This window comes from Microtus pennsylvanicus, chromosome 6 (genome assembly GCF_037038515.1).
Source record: "Microtus pennsylvanicus isolate mMicPen1 chromosome 6, mMicPen1.hap1, whole genome shotgun sequence".
In the NCBI taxonomy this organism is placed as follows: Eukaryota; Metazoa; Chordata; class Mammalia; order Rodentia; family Cricetidae; genus Microtus; species Microtus pennsylvanicus.
The window spans coordinates 46,526,970-46,550,266 of record NC_134584.1 but is presented as its reverse complement, the minus strand read 5'-3'; the positions used below and the strand labels follow the sequence as shown (position 1 = coordinate 46,550,266).

Sequence of the window (23,297 nt, the reverse complement as noted above, 5' to 3'; positions counted from 1 at the left end):
TTGAATCAACTGAAAATAAATGATGTTGATAATAAGCTCTAATTTAGCTCAGAGGCATTATACCACTCCATTTAAGCCTGAGGAGCTTTAAGGAGCCATATGACAGCTGAGTAGGAGGTAACTAAATAGGCATGATGTGATGTAGTACTGTGGGAAACCAAGGAGCTTTTTTTTTTTTTTAATTGCAGCAAATCCCTTTTCCTTTCTCTATATATGCAGTGTTGGACAATCCTTGATTTTTAAGCCTGTTACTTCATATCCAAATGGGAACACATATTTTAGAAAAACATTAATCAGTATATCACAGACCTCAAATGTTCATGGTTACCACCGAAAAAGTTTATTTCTCCCTTGGTTAGTGTTTACATCAGGCTGTTTTGTAAGAGGTCGTTCAGGGACCTAGCAGCCTTCCTTTTTGGCTTTTACTGCCCCTAAATTTGGGAGTCCTTCCATTTAGTTGGCAGTAGGGAAGCAGGGAGTGGAGAATTTCTCTGGAATGGTATTCAGAGACTGATCCTGAAGGTGATTTACAGCCACTGCCCTTTTGTATTGGGTAAAACTTAATAATAACAAAGCTGCACCTAAACACAGAGAGTGAAGTTATGCACAATTTGGAAGGGAACTAGGTTTTTATAGCTGTCTCTACTAACTCAAAGAGTTTTTGAGGGAATGGGCATTTGACATATTTAGAGGGTGCAGAACATGTGCAGGTGTTTAATTGTCTTAAACTATGAAGAAATTTACATAATGCTCTACTTAATATAGAAAATAAATAAAATTTAAATTGACATATATTTTAAGCTCTGTTTTGAGGAGATACTGATTTGTCTTTTAATCTCGGTAATAAAGATATTTATTTAAAATGACCCTTCTAGGTAAACCCTTTGTTGCTCCTTCTTTTAGCATGGTATTATTGCTACAGAAGATGAAGAATATTTTATTGAGCCTCTAAAGAATACTACAGAGGATTCCAAACATTTTAGTTATGAAAATGGCCATCCTCATGTTATTTACAAAAAGTCTACACTCCAGCAACGACATATCTATGATCATTCTCATTGTGGGGTTTCAGGTGAGTGCAAGGTTTTGGAAAGCTTTGTGTATTGCTGATGTCTCTTTTTTCTGGAAAGCAAAACATTATTAATGATAAAACTATACATGCCAAGTTAGATTTATAATGTCCAGAACTATCTTAAAAAGTATTACTTAGTAATAGTTTTAAGTCAGTTTGGAGGCTGTTTAAGAAATTCTTAAAATGTGTCTATATAAAATTTGACTTTTTTTTTTAAAGAGAAGTATAGTTTCTTATTTTATTTACAACTTGCATGCAGAGGTCTTCCACAGCACCCCGTACTGTTGGGTTAGCTTGATGTTTTTATGCTGGTATCAGGAATACACACACATCTTGGAGGCCTTCAAACATTTAAGGTTGGAAGCCTTTAAGCATATCACAAGTTGTGATAGCACTGAATGCACAGCAGGGTCGACAAATCCAGGTTTCAGTGGTCAAGAAAAGTCTCATGGGAGATCAGACTTTTCAGCTGAGACCTGAGGGGAAGAGGAACATATCTGAGCCAAAGAGGAAGGTCAGCTGATACAGGGCTTCTAATGAGGTATTATATTGAATTTAAAAAACAAAGCAGAATATTATATATCCTTTCTATATACATATATATCATGGTAGATATATAATTACATATGATATATACTGTCTTTATTGGACATTTGTAGATAAAATATGCAGAATTTATTGTCTGACATACTGACAACCAAGCAAACTAATAATTTAAAAAATTAAAAGTTTGAAAATTGTAACAATCAGAATTGTGCTGATAGGAGCACTGAGAAGCAGCTTATGATAAGGTTCAGGTATGTTTACATAATCTTTCAATGCTTTAAGTTAAAATAAATAGAAATTTAAAATAAATAGAAATTGAATGGCTCAGAGAAGTAAAACTCATCAAATTAGTGGGGCTTATTCTATTTTTAAACAGTAGGCTGTTTAGCCAGAGGAATGAACAGGCATAATTTATAAATTAATGATTTTGTTAAAGCAGATGACTGAAGAGGAGAAATTGAAGTTTTATTAATACAAAAGCATGTTGACAATCATCACAACAATATTTATTATATTTTTCTGTGAAAAACACTTAAAAACACTCACTTATTACTCCACTGCTTTTGATGGCTGGAAGCCTGACTAGATGGGTCATTGCTTAGCCTTAGCTAGAGCCAAGATCTCCTCTGTTGTCTTGGCTGAAGAATTCCCTTGGTTCTTCCCAGAGTTCAATTCTTTGTGGTTCTATATAGCTTTAGTTTTGACATGCCTGTGGGAACATGTAGTTCCTTTCCATGAGTTAAAAACCATGATTGCTTACCCTTTTCAAGCCAGTAAGGAAAGTCTAGAGGTGGCAAATGCACAGTATTGTATAACATAATCATGTATTTATATATACATAATTACTTGTATTCCAATTTGGGGTCCTACCCACACTCATAACAGAGTATTCAAGACAGGGCTATTTGTGGTAACCTATGGGTTTCAGGGTTGTTGTGGTAACCTATGGGTTTCAGGGTCATTGTGGTAACCTGTGGGTTTATTTGCACAACTGGACATGAGCAGACACTGTTTTGGAGTAGGGAGAAGAGTATTGGGAAAATTGATATGTCCCTGTCTCCCTTGACCTTTAGAAATAAAGAGAATTATTTAATCTATGTGAACGCCAAAGTATTTAACTGTTTTTTCTCATGGTCATGTTTCATTTCTTCTTTGTAATGTAAAATTTCTCCATCTTACCAATGCAAGGTTTCAAAAAGGCAAAAGCTAATGGAAGACCAATTAAAATAGTGCCACTTTCTGTCAATTTTATATATTAATTAAAATTTTCCTCATTAAACATTTTAGATACTGGAGGTGAAAAATTTTAATCTGCATAAAGACATGGAAGAAATGTATGTTAAGGTCCTCTACCTGCTCAAATTTAATTAATAAAGAAAAATATAAAAACATAATGATATATTTACAAATGGCATACAACTAAAACTGAAGAATATATTGCATGAACCATGCCAAATATGGTTTTTAGAATAACCAACTAAAATGCAGTTTTGTGGAGCCTAGTCCTAGTGGGCACATCTATAAAACACTCTCCACATAAGGCCCAAGGAACAGAAGACAGAGCAGAGAAGAGCAAAGGACTGGGAGTTGTCTGAGAGACTTTGTCTCCTAGTATTGTCAGAAACTACACCCTTAAAGTCTTAGCAACAAGACTCCCTAACTGTGAACTGAGCAAGGGTGACACCAATAGATATGCCAAAGTCAATGGTGGAGTGTGTTGGGATGGCTTTTGGCTTCAGCCCTACACAAAGAACTATAAGCAACTAAGGAATGCTTAGAGTGGGAGAAATAGTCTTTTTCAGGGAAGAGCACACCAATGGGTTACCCAATACCAAATGGTCAGCCCTGAAAACATACATACAAGTAATATACAGACTAAGTACACACACACTCCTAACAGCAATTAATGAAAAAAGAGGTCATAAGTTTAAAAGGATCAAGGAGGGGTATATGGCAGGATTTGGAGGAAGGAAGGAAAAGGTAGAAATGATATTCTCAAAAAAGAGTGTGTTGCTAACATGTCTCTCAGGTCTCATGTTGTTATTACCCCTTACCTTTATTTTATTTTCCTGTTTCTATTTTCCAGGCATGTATGTTTGTGTGTGTGTGTGTGTGTGTGTGTGTAAACATGTTATTTGTTTCTTTGTTTCTTTTGCTGTGTATGGGTGCATGTGTGTGTAGCTTGCATGTGTATAGGTACATGTGCTTAAGGTGCCACCTGGATGACGTGGAAAATCATTCTCTTTGTCTTTTCACCTATTTATCAAGTCAGGGTCTTTAAATCCAGCCTACAGCTCACTTCTGTGATTAGCCTTGATACTCAGCTTGCTCTTGATATCCCCTGTTTCTGCCTTCTGAGTTTGGATTACAGGTGATTTGCCTTACTCACCTGCATTTAAGTGGCTTGTGAGGGGTCAGTAATACTCTGTGTGTTCTGCCAACATAAATAATTGTAGACAGCAAAATTTTGTGGGAAGTCTAATTCATAGCTTTTTAGAACTGAGAAGAAGAGAATAGGATCTAATTAAAACTTTTTTTAAACTTTTATTTTATGTCTATTGTTATTTTGCTTGCATATGTGTCTGTGTGAGGGTGTCAGATCTTGGAGTTCCAGACATGTGAGCTGCCATGTAATTGCTGGGAATTTGGAAGGGCAGTCAGTGTTCTTAACCACTGAGCCATCTCTCCCGGACTGCCTAATTAAGACATTTTAACAAGAGCATCTTACTGTAATACAGATGCCTTTCACATTGGGGATCGATACTGCATCATAGTCGTTTTCTGTCTGCATGGTTTTAGTCTAGTTTAGAAGTTTAGGCCCTAGTTTATTTTAATCGTAAATGGTTCATTGCAGTATATACTCCAATTTAGAATATAAATAGTCACTGGAATAATAGGAAATGACTTGTTTAAAAATCTATTAATTACTTCAATTTATAGGTATATTTTATTTTCATGAGCAATTGAATGATAATTTTTCAGATAAGATAATTAATTTGAAGATTTGAAAGTTTTTCTTGTTTATATAGTTCTTTACTCTCTTCTTATTTTGAATATGTTTATCCATTAGAGAGTTTATGAGAAACCTATCTACATGAGATCTATACATAAGTATATTTTGTTAGTGAATCTATCTGAACTACTTATTAATTTTATCGTAGATCTCACAAGACATGGCAAACCTTGGTGGCTGAATAAGACATCTGCTTTTTCTTCTTTCCCACCAATTAATGACACACATCTTCATCGCAGACAGAGAAGATCTGTGAGCACTGAGAGATTTGTGGAGACACTGGTAGTGGCAGACAAAATGATGGTGGGCTACCACGGCCGTAAAGACATTGAACATTACATTTTGAGTGTGATGAATATTGTAAGTTTGATCCCTCTATATACTGTCTTACTAAGTAGTTTGTTGTGTTTTGTACTAAAGTAATGAATTTTTACTGAAATAAATAATGATAAACATTGATTTGTATAAGTTGGTAAGAAATGAATTTGAATCATTTTCATTAACTGCTTGGGATTGAGTCTAGAACTTGTACTCAGAAAACACATACATGCACTGCCATGTCATTTTGTTGAGTTTTTTCAACCAGACTAAGAATTTGTCAATTGACCTTTTTGGGGGAGGCAGGGGACAGGATCTCTCCATGTAACCATGGCTTGCTGAATTTCACTATGTAGAATGAACTAGATCTGCTTGATTTAAGGCATGTACCACCATACCTGGCTGGTCAATTAACTTTTAAATTACATATAAAAAATGTAAAATATCTTGTTGTTCATTTTTAGTTAATGCCAGTGTTTAAAAATGCGTCCTCAAGTCTTGTTTAAGGAGCTTGGAACATCAACTCATATTATAGATTTTGTGATGCATGCAGTTCTTCTCTAGGAGAGGATAGTTCTTGTAGATTTACATAAAATTCTTTAACCAAAGCATCTTGAAGATGGAGTCCTAAGTAGTATAGGGTAAATGAATATCTTTAAATATACACCATTAAGACCTAAAAATTGCTTTTTATCTTTTTTAGAAATTCAAAATATCATTCCATTATTTTTGTCTGACTTTTTGTCTTTTCTTATTTTCTGGAGGTCAGGTTGCCAAACTTTACCGTGACTCCAGTCTAGGAAACGTTGTGAATATTATAGTGGCTCGCTTAATTGTTCTCACAGAAGATCAGGTAAGAATGAATTAGTTTATACACCAAAGCTTTTAGGCTATTGGATTATGAGCAGATATATTTTTTTGTTACTTCTTTTAGGAAGTCATAGTTAAATATTTTTTTGCTCTTTACTTTAATTTTTATGCAATATTGAAATACTTTGTAATAATATATATCTCATGTCTTATTAAAACTTTTCTCCATATATACATACTTGCTACGTGTTTCAGAATTAAGGTTGAGCATTTTATTTGTATGGCTTACCTGAAAATAATGGTTTTGGTTGTTTTTTGTATGCTGACATTTCATATATGTTCTCTTTATTGTTGAAGTTGGAACTGGAAGGAAAGTCTATTCAGTAGTAAATTTAATGAATCCTAGGTCAGATGTTGTGGAGATAAAAATCGGCAAGAGATTATTCCTAGAAACCACTGCTTCTACTTATAGTCCCACTTTAGCTTTCAAAAGTTTGACAACTGACCTTAGTAATTTGTTTGGAACATTTCTGGTATGCATGTTGTATTGCAGCCAAACTTGGAGATAAACCATCATGCAGACAAGTCCCTCGATAGCTTCTGTAAATGGCAGAAATCCATTCTCTCCCACCAAAGTGATGGAAACACCATTCCAGAAAATGGGATTGCCCACCACGATAATGCAGTTCTAATTACTAGGTATGGTTTGTTGCAAGTATTTTTCCTTTGATTGTTGTGTTTGCTTAATATTGTAACTATATTTGGTTTTATCTAAAGCCTCATGCAGAAAATGAGTGTAGAAAGCGCAAAGTGGTAATTTATTTTTTTATTACTGTGAAAGAATATGGTCTACTATTAATGTGCTTATATAAAATGAGCTAAATAAGAAAGAAAAATTAAGATTTAATTTGGAAATTTAATAAAATGACTTTTCTCCTTATAAATCCTGTTTGTAATATTAAGTTGTAAGCACAAATACCATTTGTTAAAATATTAAAAGCAAGATTTAAAAGCATGAGAAATAAATTGTCACTTTTGGTTATAAAATATGACAACTATTCCTATGTACTTTCTAGTTGTGTTACTTTGTGTTAATTTACTAAAAAAAGAGGAGATTGTATGTCTATTTAACTATATTATTTAAGTTAAGCATTTAAGTGCAAAAAAACATGTTCAGAGTTGGAGAGATAGCTCAGTGGGTGTGAGCTTGGGCTGCTTTTGGAGAAGACCCCTTCACATCTCATCACCCACATTAGGCTTCCACACTGCCTATAGCTAAGGTTCTGGAGAATCTGATGCCTTCTGCAGCTACTGGTACATAAATTGCATACATTCACACAAACACACACAAATACATAAAAAAATCTTTAGGAAGCAGTTTTATCATATTGTTGTAAAGTTCTCTTCTAAGAAAAGTTAGTGCTCCATAATAACCCAGTGAAATCACCCCTCTTTCCTTTTTACAGTGTTGTTTATGCTTACTCTCCAACAGCTCTGCGGAGTATATATAGCATTGGGATTTTTTGCATGTTAGAAATGAGGAAAGTAAATCAAAATAGTTAAAAAAGTTTTTTAAGGTCATTCAACTAATAAATCAAAATAGACTTAACCCCTGATGATCTTGTTTTCTTTTTATTAGCCTATGTACATTGATTTCTTTTTATTTTTCATTTTTTATCTTTCAATGTTGTTAGTCTGACATCTAGAACAAGGGCTCCAGCTGTCCTCCTGTCTTAACCTCCCAAATAGCTGGGACTGTGGATGTGCCAAACTTTGTTTTAATTTATTTATATTCTGACAGTGATTGTGTAGAAACATTATTCTTTAATAATCCTAACATAATAATTTTGAACTTAACTCTATTTATAAATAAAAGACAATAAATTAACAAAATGAACAGTAAGCAAATGGAAACAAATGCTGTCTTGGCTGAGTGAAATAGCTTTGTCATTTTGATTATTTTTTCATTTGCAAGCATATATTTAACATATGCATGATCTGTGGTAGGCTTCTATTCTTTAACATCTAAGGAGGGAGGTAGGATCAGAATCTTGACACTCAGTAAGATAACATGATTTAACTTTTACAAAAACTTCTGTCAACTGTACCATAAAGTTTCCGAGTGCTTTTTAAGGTATACTTGTTTTAATTTTGGACTAGCCTCGTCTTCCTGATGTCAGAAACTAGATACTTTTATCATATGCTTGCTGAATAAAACTACACCTTTTGGTCCTATATGTATGTGCTGATACAACTGTCTGATCAGTTTTCTGATTCCTCATAGTATTTATACCTGAAAGACTATCAAATATACTTAAGGAATTAAAAATTTACTAGGAATTGTGATAATGTAGAAACCTTTTATTCACTAACATATATGGACATGGTTAGTGTTAATGAAATCATGGAAAACTTCTACTATGTATATAGTTATCAAAATGATCCACACAGATTTACATGCTTTCTGTATTCCTTTCTGTCTTATATAACTACAGCTATACAGTTTCAATATATCTGCACTAGATTTTCACATTTTTTTCAGAAAGTAACAGAAGTTGCATCAAGGCTACAGATTCATAAGTATTTAAGTAGGAAACAGATTTGGGCAGTTTACTACCCTATTATGGCTACAATATTCAACTCTTAATTTGCCCAGATAGCTCCTTAATTCTCTGTTGAGTTTTTTGCTTTGTAGGCTACTTTGAGTGGCTTTGGTATCTGAAATTTGAACATAACTTTCTTTCTTTCTTTTATTGTCTCTGGTAACCAGTCATAGTAACATTATGAATGCCGTCAGGATTTAATAGAAGTCAGTGTTCAGATCTCCTATCAATCTATATTGGATAATGTAATTGAGGTCACAAGAATGCCTTTTGTAGCAGGTGAAGATGGCTCATTTGGTAAAATGTTTGGTGGGGAATCATTAGTACCTGATTTCAGATCCCTACCATTCCCATAAAAACCCTGATGTAGTAATATACATTGATGGGAAAGCAGAGACAGAAGGAAATAGCTGACTGGTAAGTTACAGACCCTGTCTCAAAAATAAGATAGAGATGGGCTAGAGAGATAGCTCCGTAGTTAAGGGTGCTTGCTGCTCTTGCAGAGGATTTGGATTTGATTCCTAGCATCCATATAATGACTTACAATTGTCTCCAGTTTTAGGGGTCTGACATCTTCTGACCTCTATGGAGATCAGGAATGCAAGTGGTGTATACAGATACCTGCAGATAAACATGCATACATGTAAAGTACAATTAAATAAACCTTTAGCAAATATGGTGGAGAAATGATTGAAAAAGACACTTGACATTAACCTCCTGCCTCCATACTCACAAGTATACATATGTATTTCCACATACAAGCATGCACATGAACATGTGCACACATACAAATGTCTCTTTAGGGCAGTATCTATTTTAAACTACTATTAACACCTCAAGGTGACGCTAGTTTATATACTTGGGTCACAGAATGCCTAATCAAAATGAGATGATTACTGTTTTCATTATGTAGTTGTTTTTCAGTGAAGGAATGAGAGTTATCAGTGAATATATATACACATATTGATACATATCATGATGTTATTTTTAGTAAAATTCAGAGAATTCCACAAATGATTTTATATTAAGGTTGAAACCTGTATCATATAACTTGCACACTCAGAGTTGTAACTCCACCATTTATTAGTAGAGCATGATTTATGTTTGCTTGAAATGTCAGCTCACTAGGGGCAATGTGGAATGTAGTTGTCAAGGATTACAGAAGAAAACCGGTGATACTTTTATCTCCACAAGACCAAATTTGTTCCAAGAACTTAGATGTTTTAAGCGCAAAGTCATTTGGAACTTAGGCAGTTTTAAGAGCTCTATTAAAAAAAATGATACTATTTTATTTTATTCATTTGAGTTTAAACTGTACCCTGCAAAGTTATTAGGTCACTGACTAGACAGAAAGAAAACAGGTGTGTCCAACCTTTGATATTATAACACGATGCTGTCATTGACAAAGTTCTCCCTTGAGAACTGAGCAATCCAACTTTAAAAAAGAACTCACAAAAAATGTCTTATAACATTTTAGTAAGTTTACAATTTTGTATTAGGCTAGGCCACATTTCTAGCAATACTGAGCTACATGCAAACCCAGTGACTGAATTGAATGTACTATCAAATTAAAACATAATTGTTTTATCTAGTATTAGTAATACTGAAAAACAAGAACTAAGAACTCATCAAATTATTTACATATTCTATCTTTCATATACATGTACGTGTTTTACATGTAAACCTATGTGTTTTGGTCTCTTGGTCACTGTTCTATTTCTGTGAAGAGACACTATGGGCAAGGAAAATCTTATAAAAGAAATCATTTAGTTAGGGGCTTGCTTGCAGTTTCCGAGGTTAGTCCATTATCATCATTGAGGGAAACACGGCAGCATGTCATGTAGGCAAGCACTGGAGCAGTAGCTAAGAGTTACATCCTGATCTATAGGCAGAGAGAGCAACACTGAGCCTGGTGTGTGCTTTTAAAACCTTAAATCCACTCCCAACCCATCCTCAGTGACACACTTTTTCCAGTAAGGTCATACCTACGCCAGCAAGGCTACATCTCTAATCCTTCTCAAATATTGCCACTTTCTGGTGACTAAGCTTCAGATAATTGAACTTGTGGGAGCCATTTCTATTCAAAGCACCACAATATGTATCTGTAACATTTTATAGATATTGTTATTAACATGTAATAATTTATAATGTAGTGAACACCTGTTGTTACCAATCTGATTCATAAAAACTTGACATATAGCTCCATGTCACTTCCTAAAATGATGTTCAGTTTCTTCTCTATGATATGGTATTACCGGATCTCTGATCTCTGAATATCAACTGGTTAGTGCAATCATATATATGTGTGGAAATGTGGCGACATTTCTCTGTATTCTATTTTATATGTTATATTTTATTTATCTAATCTTTTATGTATATGAGTATTTTGTCTGCATTTATGTCTGTATACCACTTGTGTGCGTACTGCCCATGGAGGCCAGAAGAGGGCATAGGATCCATGGGGATGGGAGTTGTGAATTACTTTGTAGGTGCTGGGTATTGTTCCTTGGTCCTCTACAGAAGCAAGGGATACTCTTAGATGATAAGCCATCTCTCCTTCCCTAAAGTATATTTTAAATAAACAATTGTAGGACAATGAGAATGTTCTTTTTTGTGGTTTCTATCTAAACCCTCAAAATTATCAACTTTTGTTTTTGCTTATTTGTTTTCAAGACAGAGTTTCTCTGTGTAACATCCCTGGCTGTCCTGGAGCTTGATTTGTAGACCAGGCTAGCCTCAAACTCACAGTGATTCACCTGCCTCTGCCTCCAAGTGCTGGGAGTAAAGACATGCACCTCCACGAATCGGCAGAATTATGAACTGTTAATAACTATCTAACTATGTCAGTCAACGATTAAACTCTGCACCATAAATTCTTGACACTCAAGTTATTGGGCAAAGTAGGACTGTGTAACATTCATTAACTTGATAAAAATCTTTAAAATTAATTTTTGTTAGATTTTGTGCTTTTATAAATTATATCTAAAATTGATCAAGTTGTATGTATTTATTATATAGTGTTTTGACATATGTGTAAGTTTTGGAATGCTTAAATCAAATATTAGCTTGATTTGCATCATCTTATATACTTTGTTAACATACATATTAACAAACTGCTAATAACAGTTGCTTAAGAATAAAATCTTGCCTATGACATATTATTTACTTTTCATTTCCACATGAAGACAGGAAATATCAATCACAAACTTAAAATTAAACCAATTTCTGAATTTATGTTTTGGTAAAAAATATTTAAGAAATTTATACATAGTTTGAAATTCAGTAGGAAGCTGGTGAAGTAGACTGTACTATTAGTAAAAGCTGATTTATATATTTTTGTCTTTCTCTTCTATAAGGTATTGGAAACATAATTTTCCATTTTAAGATATTAACACATTACACTTTATATATCTGGAATAGAAATATCACCTAAATTCTTTTTGCATGGAAACAATATTCTTGAGATATAATTCAGACCACATAATTTACCCTTTAAAAGGACAATTCAGTGGTTTCTGTGTACTTGTTCAGAAGGTTATGGTACTATCACTATAATTAATTTTAGAATACTCTGTTACTTCTAAAGGAAGTCATGCCCATTCCCCTGACTCGCAGCCCTAGCCTTGCCAGCCCCAGACAGCAGCTAATCTAATCTTTTCTCTTATTATTTTACCTATTCTGGACCTTTCACAGATATCATTTATCTATGATATGGGATGTAATAATATCACATTCTTCTTACTAGCCTAAATCCAGTGTAACAGATTCAAGAATTCCTTTCTTCAGTAGGCTATTTTTCTATTTCTTTAAATTTTTTTTTATTGTGCGTGTGTGTGTAGGCACCTTGAGAACTGGAGCTATAGACAGTTGTACGCTACCTGAAGAGGGTGCTGGGAACTGAACTTGGGTCCTCTGCAAGAGCAGCAAGTGCTCTTTTTTTTAAACCATTTTTTATTGTTTTTAATCAAGCAATCCATTTTTGTTTGTTCCCCTCCCTTCCTTCCCTCTCCTTTCCTACCCTCTCCTGTGACCCCCACGCTCCCAACTTACTCAGGAGATCTTGTCTTTTTCTCTTTTCCTGCAGCAAGTAATCTTAACCTCCAAGCTTTCTCTCCAGTCCTCTTATTAGGTTATTTTTTAATCAATGTACTTTTATAACTTCTATTTGTGAAAAGCATAGTACTAAAGTATAGATGCAAAATGCACACTAATTCCCATAATTAGATCCTTAAATAAAATTGGTGTATTTATTCTCATAAGGGGTCTTAACTGTTTACTTTGGCACTCCTAGATTGTAAAGGAATGGGAATTTCTGAAGTAAATCAACTATATCAAACTTAAAAATTGCTTCAAAATGGTTTTGATAGAGTTTGGCCTATAATGTATGAATTTAAACACATTTTTTAAAAGACTATATCTGTCTGGATTTAATACTGGCTTCATGGTGATGTGTGAAGAAAGAGAGATAAAAAGGAGATTAAACATGGCACAATAACATTTAATTCATAAGAAATGTTCAAGGAAATAATAATATTAAATATTTTATAACTTATTATCATTAGGTTTAAGGACAATATATGAGTTTTGAGTTCAGATTATAGAAAGGTGGATTTTGCCAGAGCTGTTTTGAAGCACGTGGTCTTCTTCCTCTATGGCCCACCATTCCTGCCATCCTCTCCTCTCCTATGTATTTTCCTTTGTTCCTGTCTCATTGGTTCTTTACTCAAATCTATTTATTGACAATTGTTTTCTCTCCAGTCTAGACCTACGGCAACTAGAATGATTATAATTTCTTGTGTAAACAGTCTTTTAAGAGTGAAAGTAGGTATCATTCACAGTTAGCTCTAGAATATGGGTACAAGCTAGGGCCTGCCAAAACAGGCATTAACTGTGATTGTGAAGTTTCAACTAAAAATGGAAATAAGATGGTGTGTTGTTATTAAACGTTTTAAGAAAGAGTAACTTCAGGACTGACATTTATTTTATGGTTGTACCAATGTATTTGTATATAAATATGCTTATTATATGCCAAATAATTAAGAGTTTTATAAATGCTTAACTGTATAAATCGGATACTGCTATTATCTCCCATTTTTGACAGGGAAGTTGAGGACTAGTGAAAGCAAAGTTTAAAACAAACTAGTTGAAGAGTTCTTTTTAAAGCACTTAACAAAGTAGTTAAGGCAAAATAATTATGTGGAGATACTTTAATATGTTTGGCACCTGTGGTAGGTGGTGATCAAAGATGGTCCTAGTGAACTTCACCTTTTGGTATTAATTTAAAAAATATTTCATATGTATGAGCATTTTGGCCTCTGTGTGTATGTGTACCTAGTGCCTGAAAAGTCCAAAGTGGTACTGGTGATCTGATCATGTGAGCAGGCATGTGGATGCTTGGAATTGATTTTGGGCCCTCTGGAAGAGAAGCAAGTGTTCCTAATTGCTGAGCCAATCTCCATCTTGATATTTTTGGCCCTATGTGATCTTTCTCCTTGAGTGTATGTTGCATAGAAAATTAATATATTCAGTCTTTTTACATGTTAGGTCATATTTTGTGCATGCTATTGTAAATGATATTATTACTAAAATTTTATTTTAAATTGTTACTATTATATGTTGATTGAATATTCTGTAACACTGCTACTTATTAGCTTTTAGTAGCTTTGTATTTGTAAGTGTAGTGTTTGTGTTTTGAGACAAAGTAAGACGGTATGTTAGCACATAGCCCCACTGGCCTTGAATTTGTCTTATCAGTATCCTCCTGCCTCTCTGCCTCCAGACAATCACGTACCAGTATGCCATTGACTAGTTTTACAAGTTTTCAGTTTTTTGTTTCTCATACATATGTATATATATTTATTTATTCATATATCTAGATATATATGTTTCATTTATGTTGTTCTATTTTTTGTTCAGGGGTTTCTTGTTTTTATGGATATGTGGTATGTGAATTGAAAGATGTATTTTCAAATATCTTGCTAATTTGGATTTACTGATTTATTCTTGTTTTTTCAAATTTGCTTTAAAGAGTTTGAGAATATTTTACTTATTAGATAGCAGTTTGTAATTATCTACTCTTGGTATGCTGAGGACTCTCCTTGTTTATAACATTTAAAAAATTTTAATAGTATGGCTTTCTTTTAAAGTATTTTATTTGTTCGATATACTTATATAGGCTTTGATTTATAGCATTATTTTAGATATGCTTTTAGAAAGTAGCAGGTATTTAGAAGAGTACTTCTTTATCCTTTTGTACATCAATCTTTCAGGTGTATGTTTTGTCTATATTTATTGTGACTTTTTGATGTTTGTGGAAGGCTTCTCTTTTCTTGCTTTCTAAGCTATATATCCTCTTTAGTTATAATGTGTCTTATATATCTTTGGATTTATATCTTCCATCAGTATTTGGGTATTACATATACATTATATTTACAATCACAGATTCTCATTTTTTTCTGGGTCTATTGATACATGGTTCTCTTGTATGAATATCAGTCTACAAGTTTTTGCCAGGCTGTGGTGGCACACACTTTTAATCCCAGTATTTGGGAGGGAGGCAGGCAGATCTCTGTGAGTTTGAGGCCAGTCTAGTCTACAGAGCAAGTTCCATGACAGACTTCAAAGCTACAGAGAAACCCTGTCTTGAAAAACCAAACCAAACAAACAAAAACACAAAAACAAAACAGAAAAATTCTCCAAAAATTTACAAGTTCTTAATTCCCCTTTATGCTGTAATTATTCTGTATTTTACTCATTCACCAGACTCTTCTTGTAAAATCATACCTAATTTATTTTAGAAGTTCTGGTTTTTCTCAAGTCTTCCTAACCATTTGAAAAATTTTCCATTGCTTTTAGAACTTTTTGGTTCACTTTAGAACTTAATATTTTGGGTTGCGAGAGATAGTTCCATCAATGAAGTGCTTGCTGTGTAAGTATCAAGATCTTGTTTGACCCCTAGAACTCATGGGAAAACCTAAGTGTGATAGGCGCACTTCTAACTTCAGCATTGGAGACAAGAGGACCTAAGTTCAGAAGGGAACAGACAAATGGGCTAGGGAATGAGGTATGAGATATAGTCAAAATTAAATCCTTGAAATAGATGTAGAAACTATACAACAATATGGACAGTATAGATAGCAAGTCAAAATAAAGACAATGAGAGCTGAGCGGTGGAGGTGCACGCCTTTAATTCCAGCACTTGGGAGGCACAGGCAGGTGGATTTCTGTGAGTTTAAGGCCAGCCTGGTCTACAAGAGCTAGTTCCTGGACAGGCTTCAAAGCTACAGAGAAACCCCTGTCTCAAAAAAAATTATTTAAAGTTATGTTTACTTTTCTTTTTCCTGCAGAATTGAGTTGAGGTTTTTGTGTACATATGTGCCTTTTCTCTCTTGATAGACCATTTTGTGCCTTGTGAATTCTACTTTAATATTTAATGATTTATTATTATATTTTCAAAATGTATTTTTATTTGAAAATATGTTCTCATAACTTTTTTTTTAATTTATTTTTTTATGTGGATGAGGTGAGAGTTTTCCCTGTATTTTAGTAAGTGTAACAAAGGCTCTAGAACACAGGGATGAGAACTCTTTATAGACACCAGCTTGACCTCTGCATATTCATTGTGTAGGTGTTTTCTTGTCATCAGTTTGTGGAGAGCAGCTGATAGTCTTGGCAACAGCCAAGGTTGTTTGTGGATTCCCATAAGACCCCTTTGGCCAAACACTCAGTTAGATATAACCCAGTTCTGGTACTGGCAACTTCATTTGGTGATAAGATGGCTTGTTGGAAACCAGTTACATTATTTAGTGATTTCATTTAGATCACCTTTGTATATGTATGTCTGTATTTTATGAGCTCCTGTTTTAGATTTCCATACAGCCCCTCAAATGGCCCTCAAAAACTTTGTCTCTCCTTGTAATCTTTCTATCCCCCTCTTCCCACCACCTTCCCACTTCATACTCTTATTCCAGCCATCCATAACTAACTACTCTGTTTCCTTTTCCTGATGAAATTTCTCAGTCTCCCTAGTCTCTTACTCTATACCTAACCTCTCTTTCTACAGATTGTAGCTTCGGTATCATTGACTTAACAGCTATTATCCACCTCTAAGTGAATATTTGCCACAGTTGTCTTACTGATCCTGGGATACCCCCCAGGATGATTCTTTTTCTAGTTCCATCCATTTACTTGTGAATTTCATGATAGATTTTTTTTTTATTGAGAAAAGGAGAAAAAGAAAAAAAAACAAGTTTCCACCTCCTCCCAGCCTCCCATTTCCCTCCCCCTCCTCCCACCCTTCTTCCCCTCCTCCCACCCTTCTCCTCCTCCTCCCCCCCTTCTCCCCCTCCCCCCACTATTATCCCCCTCCCTCTCCAGTCCAAAGAGCAGTCAGGGTTTTCTGCCCTGTGGTAAGTCCTAGGTCCTCCCCCCTCCGTCCATATCTAGGAAGGTGAACATCCAAACTGGCTAGGCTCCCACAAAGCCAGCACATTACGTAGGATCAAAACCCCGTGCCATTGTCCTTGGCGTCTCATCAGCCCTCATTGTTCGCCATGTTCAGAGAGTCCAGTTTTATCCCATGCTTTTTCAGTCACAGTCCAGCTGGCCTTGGTGAGCTCCCAGTAGATCAGCTCCACTGTCTCGGTGGGTGCACCCCTCGTGGTCCCGACTTCTTTGCTCATGTTCTCCCTCCTTCTGCTCCTCATTGGGACCTTGGGAGCTCAGTCCAGTGCTCCAGTGTGGGTCTCTGTCTCTATCTCCATCCATCACCAGATGAAGGTTCTATGATGATATGCAAGATATTCGTCAGTTTTGCTCATGATAGATTTTTTTAATCACTGATTAATAAATACTCCATTGTGTAAATGTACCACATTTTCTTTATTCATTAGGAAGAAATTCTTTTTTTTTGTTTTTGTTTTTTGTTTTTTGAGACAGGGTTTCTCTGTAGCTTTGGTGCCTGTCCTGCAACTAGCTCTTGTAGACCAGGCTGGCCTCAAACTCCCAGAGATCCGTCTGCCTCTGCCTCCCGCGTGCTGGGATTAAAGGCGTGCGCCACCACCGCCCGGCTAGGAAGAAATTCTTAAACCTGACACTTTTTTTATGAAGTTAAGTGATATGCATTGAATTGTCCAATATGTGATAAGACATGTATGTCTGAACTAAGCATAGTAAACTAGGGGAGCTTAACTCACAAGGCTCTTTCACTCTTATTTCTCCGTCAGCTCTGCCTTGTTCCTCTATCTTCAGAGATTGTGATGTTCATTTCCCTGCATATGTAGCACTTCAGGGTCTTGTGTAGAGAGTCCTTTCTGTACCATCAAGTTCTCAAACTCTTTCTGTCAAACACATTCATTGTATCAATCCATCATATTTTCGATTTTTTCCCCTGAATTCTATCATTAGTATTTTATATATGTCTATTGATTGAATTATAACAATCGACTCAGGAACTAGTAGAGCCAAAAGAAATTGTAATTGTTCAGAGAAGTAATAAACCAAACCTAAAATACTGATAGTTAGTAACCTTCATTAGCTACAGTAAACACAGAAGAATGTAGATTTTTATTGATCCCTTGTTAATAATTAATTTAAGTCTTTTCACTTTAAGCACAAGTAAGCCCAGGGTATATTTTTTATTGTAAAATGACTTTCACATTATGCCACCAAGTACAAATGCAATTTTTAATGGGTTTAGAAGCTGAAGATATTAGGTAAAAAATTCTTTGATGATAGAAGGCAATAATGCATTATCCAATCTAATTGAACAATTAAGAGTATTTTTTTTGTTTTTTCAAGACAGGGTTTCTCTGTAGCTTTGCAGGATTGAGAGTATTTTTATTATTTTTTTTTTTTTATTTTTTTTATTTTTTTTTTTTTTATTTTTTTTTTTTTGTTTTTTTTTTTTTGTTTTTTTTTTATTTTTTATTTTTTTTTTATTTTTTATTTTTTTTTTATTTTTTTATTGATAAAAGGAGGATAAAGAAAAGAGAAAAAAAAACAAATTTCCACCTCCTCCCACCAGCCTCCCATTTCCCTCCCCCTCCTCCCACTCTTCTCCCCCTCCTCCCACTCTTCTCCCCCTCCTCCCACCCCTCTCCCCTTCCCCCCACTCCTCTCCCCCTCCCTTTCCAGTCCAGAGAGCTGTCAGGGTTCCCTGCCCTGTGGTACGTCCTAGGTCCTCCCCCCTCCATCCATATCTAGGAAGGTGAACATCCAGACTGGCTAGGCTCCCACCAAGCCAGCACATGGCATGGGATCAAAACCGCGTGCCATTGTCCTTGGCGTCTCATCAGCCCTCATTGTTCGCCATGTTCCAAGAGTCCAGTTTTATCCCATGCTTTTACTGGTAACAGTCCAGCTGGGCTTGGTGAGCTCGCAGTAGATCATCTCCACTGTCTCAGTGGGTGGGTGCACTCCTCGTGGTCCCGACATCTTTGCTCATGTTCTCACTCCTTCTGCTCCTCATTGGGACCTTGGGAGCTCAGTCCAGTGCTCCAGTGTGGGTCTCTGTCTCTATCTCCATCCATCGCCAGATGCAAGTTCTAGGATGGTATGCAATATATTCGTCAGTATTGCTCTAGGGTAGGGTCATTTCAGGTTCCCTATCCTCAGCTGCCCAGGGAACTAACTGGGGACCTCAGCTTGGGCACCTGGGAGCCCCTCTAGGGTCAAGTCTCCTGCCCACCCTAAAGTGGGTCCCTTAACTAAGAATTGTGGTTCCGTGCTCCCCTATCCAACCTTCCTTTATCCCGATCCTCCTGTTTCCCCAAGTCCACCCTCCTTCCCTTCTACCTTTTCTCTCCCCATCTCCCCTAACCCCCATCCCACCCCACCCCCAAGATCCCATTTTACCCCCGGCAATTTTGTCTACTTCCCTTATCCAAGAGGATAACTATATGTTTTTCCTTGGGTTCACCTTCTTACTTAGCTTCTTTAGATTCGCCTATTGTAGACTCCATGAACCCTATTTATGGCTAGAAACCAATTATGAGTGAGTACATCCCATGTTCGTCTTTTTGGGCCTGGGATACCTCACTCAGGATAGTGTTTTCTATTTCCATCCATTTGCATGCAAAATTCGAGAAGTCATTGTTTTTTACCGCAGCGTAGTACTCTAGTGTGTATATATTCCATACTTTCTTCATCCATTCTTCCATTGAAGGGCATCTAGGTTGTTTCCAGGTTCTGGCTATTACAAATAATACTGCTATGAACATAGTTGAACAAATGCTTTTGACATGTGATAGAGCATCTCTTGGGTAAATTCCCAAGAGTGGTATTGCTGGGTCCAGGGGTAGGTTGATCCCGAATTTCCAGAGAAACCGAAACACTGACTTCCACAGTGGTTGCACAAGATTGCATTCCCACCAGCAATGGATGAGGGTACCCCTTCCTCCACAGCCTCTCCAGCAAAGGCTATCCTTGGTGTTTTTGACTTTAGCCAATCTTACAGGTGTAAGATGATATCTCAAAGTTGTTTTGATTTGCATTTCCCTGATCGCTAAGGAGGTTGAGCATGACCTTAAGTGTCTTTTGGTCATTTGAACTTCTTCTGTTGAGAATTCTCTGTTCAGTTCAGCGCCCCATTTTTTAATTGGGTTAATTAGCATTTTAAAGTCTAGTTTCTTGAGTTCTCTATATATTTTGGAGATCAGACCTTTGTCTGTTGCGGGGTTGGTGAAGATCTTCTCCCAGTCAGTAGGTTGCCTTTGTGTCTTAGTGACAGTGTCCTTTGCTTTACAGAAGCTTCTCAGTTTTAGTAGGTCCCATTTATTCAATGTTGCCCTTAATGTCTGTGCTTCTGGGGTTATACCTAAGAAGCGATCGCCTGTGCCCATCTGTTGTAGGGTATTGCCCACTTTCTCTTCTATCAGGTTCAGTGTTTTCGGGCTGATATTGAGGTCTTTAATCCATTTGGACTTGAGTTTTGTGCACGGTGATAGATATGGGTCTATTTTCATTCTTCTACAGGTTGACATCCAGTTGTGCCAGCACCATTTGTTGAAGATGCTTTCTTTCTTCCAATGTAAACTTTTAGCTCCTTTATCGAAAATGAGGTGTTCATAGGTTTGTGGGATAAAGTCCGGGTCTTCTATACGATTCCATTGGTCGACTTCTCTGTTTTTATGCCATTACCACCCTGTTTTCATTACTGTAGCTCTGTAATAGAGTTTGAAGTCAGGGATGGTAATGCCTCCAGAAGATCCTTTATTGTATAGGATTGTTTTGGCTATCCTGGGTTTTTTGTTTTTCCATATAAAGTTGATTATTGTCCTCTCCAGATCTGTGAAGAATTTTGATGGGATCTTGATGGGGATTGCATTGAATCTATAAATTGCCTTTGGTAGAATTGCCATTTTTACTATGTTGATCCTCCCAATCCAAGAGCAAGGGATGTCCATCCATTTTTTGGTATCCTCTTCAATTTCTTTCTTCAATGCCTTAAAGTTCTTGTCAAATAGATCTTTCACTTCCTTGGTTAGATTTACCCCAAGATATTTTATGCTGTTTGTGGCTATCGTGAATGGAGAAGCTTCTCTGATTTCCCTCTCTGCTTCCATATCCTTTGAGTATAGGAGGGCGACTGATTTTTTGGAGTTGATCTTGTATCCTGCCACATTACTAAAGCTGTTTATCAGCTGTAAAAGTTCTTTGGTGGAATTTTGGGGGTCGCTTATGTACACTATCATATCATCTGCGAATAACGAAAGTTTAACTTCTTCATTTCCAATTCGAATCCCCTTGATCCCATTATGCTGTCTTATTGCTATTGCTAGAACTTCCAGCACTATATTGAAGAGGTATGGCGAAAGTGGGCAGCCTTGTCGTGTTCCTGAGTTAAGCGGGATGGCTTTGAGTTTCTCTCCATTTAATTTGATGTTAGCTGTCGGCTTGCTGTATATAGCTTTTATTATATTTAGGTATGACCCTTGTATCCCTAATCTCTCCAAGACTTTTAACATAAATGTATGTTGAATTTTGTCAAATGCTTTTTCAGCATCTAATGAAATGATCATATGGTTTTTTTCTTTCAGTTTATTTATATGATGGATTACATTGATAGATTTTCGTATGTTGAACCAGCCCTGCATCTCAGGAATGAAGCCTACTTGATCATAATGGATAATTTTTCGGATGTGTTCTTGGATTCGGTTTGCCAGTATTTTGTTGAGGATTTTTGCGTCGATATTCATGAGTGAGATCGGCCTGTAATTCTCTTTCCTGGTTGAGTCTTTGTGTGGTTTTGGTATCAGAGTAACTGTAGCTTCATAAAAGGAATTTGGTAATGACCCTTCTGTTTCTATATTGTGGAATACATTGAGGAGTATAGGTATTAGGTCTTCTTGGAAGTTCTGGTAGAATTCCGCATTGAAACCATCTGGCCCTGGGCTTTTTTTGGTAGGGAGGTTTTTGATAACAGCTTCTAGTTCTTCGCGACTGACAGGTCTGTTTAGCTTGTTCACCTGGTCCTGATTTAATTTTGGTAAATCGTATTTATCTAAGAAAGTGTCCATTTCTTTTACATTTTCCAGTTTAGTGGCATACAAGCTTTTGTAGTAAGATCTAATGACTCTCTGAATTTCCTCTGTGTTTGTGGTTATGTCCCCCTTTTCATTTCTGATCTTATTAATTTGCAAATTTTCTCTCTGCCGTTTGATTAGTTTGGATAGGGGTTTGTCAATCTTGTTGATTTTTTCCAGGAACCAGCTTCTTGATTCATTGATTCTTTGGATTGTTTTTTGTGTTTCTATTTTGTTGATTTCAGCCCTCAGTTTGATTATTTCCAGTCTTCTACTCCTCCTAGGTGAGTCTGCTTCTTTTTTTTCTAGAGCTTTCAGGTGGGCTGTTAAGTCTCCAATATGTGCTTTCTCTGTTTTCTTTAAGTGGGCACTTAGTGCTATGAACTTTCCTCTCAGGACTGCTTTCATAGTGTCCCATAAGTTCGAGTATGTTGTTTCTTTATTTTCATTGAATTCAAGGAAGACTTTAATTTCTTTCTTTATTTCCTCCTTAATCCAGGTATGGTTCAGTAGTTGACTGTTCAGTTTCCATGAGTTTGTAGGCTTTCTGGGGGTAGCATTGTTGTTGAATTCTAACTTTAATCCATGGTGGTCTGATAAGACACAGGTGGTTAGTAATATTTTTTTGTAGCTGTGTAAGTTAGCTTTGTTACCAAGTATGTGGTCAATTTTCGAGAAGGTTCCATGAGCTGCAGAGAAAAAGGTATATTCTTTCCTATTTGGGTAGAATATTCTATAGATGTCTGTTAAGTCCATTTGCTTCATTACCTCCATTAATTCTCTAATTTCTCTGTTAGGTTTCTGTCTGATTGACCTGTCCATTGGTGAAAGAGGAGTGTTGAAGTCTCCTACTATTAGTGTGTGCGGTTTGATGGCTGCCTTGAATTTTAGCAATGTTTCTTTTACATACGTGGGTGCTTTTATATTAGGGGCATAGATATTCAGGATTGAGATTTCTTCCTGATGAATTTTTCCTGTTATGAGTATAAAATGTCCCTCTCCATCTCTTTTGATTGATTTAAGTTTGAAGTCAACTTTGTTAGAAATTAGTATGGCCACACCTGCTTGTTTCTTAGGTCCATTTGCTTGATAAGCCTTTTCCCAGCCCTTTACTCTGAGTAGGTGCCTGTCTTTGTGGTTGAGGTGTGTTTCTTGTAGACAGCAGAATGTTGGATCCTGTTTTCGTATCCAGTCTCTTAGCCTGTGCCTTTTTATAGGTGAGTTGAGTCCATTGACATTAAGTGATATTAATGACCAGTGGTTGTTAACTCCGGTCACTTTTTAAGTAGTAGGGTTTGTGTGTTTCCCTTCTTTGAGTTGCGCTGGTGAAGGGTCTCTAGATGTCTGAGTTATTGAGGTCTTTGTTGGACTCCTTGGTTAGTGATTTTCCTTCCATTATTTTCTGTAAGGCT

The 23,297-nt window shown here is 36.0% G+C and overlaps 1 protein-coding gene across 2 annotated transcripts in view; it reads left to right on the top strand.

Moving 5' to 3' along the window:
* The window catches only part of Adamts6 (ADAM metallopeptidase with thrombospondin type 1 motif 6), a 217,883-nt gene that overhangs the window by 19,309 nt on the left and 175,277 nt on the right, over positions 1-23,297 (top strand). For both annotated transcript variants that reach the window (XR_012910889.1, XM_075976158.1), the window contains exons 4-7: positions 904-1,072; positions 4,780-4,991; positions 5,719-5,802; positions 6,313-6,458. Coding sequence is in view for 1 of the 2 variants with exons in the window: in XM_075976158.1 (XP_075832273.1) it covers positions 904-1,072; positions 4,780-4,991; positions 5,719-5,802; positions 6,313-6,458 (611 nt within the window). In the remaining variant the exon portion in view is untranslated. The remainder of the gene's footprint in view (positions 1-903; positions 1,073-4,779; positions 4,992-5,718; positions 5,803-6,312; positions 6,459-23,297) is intronic.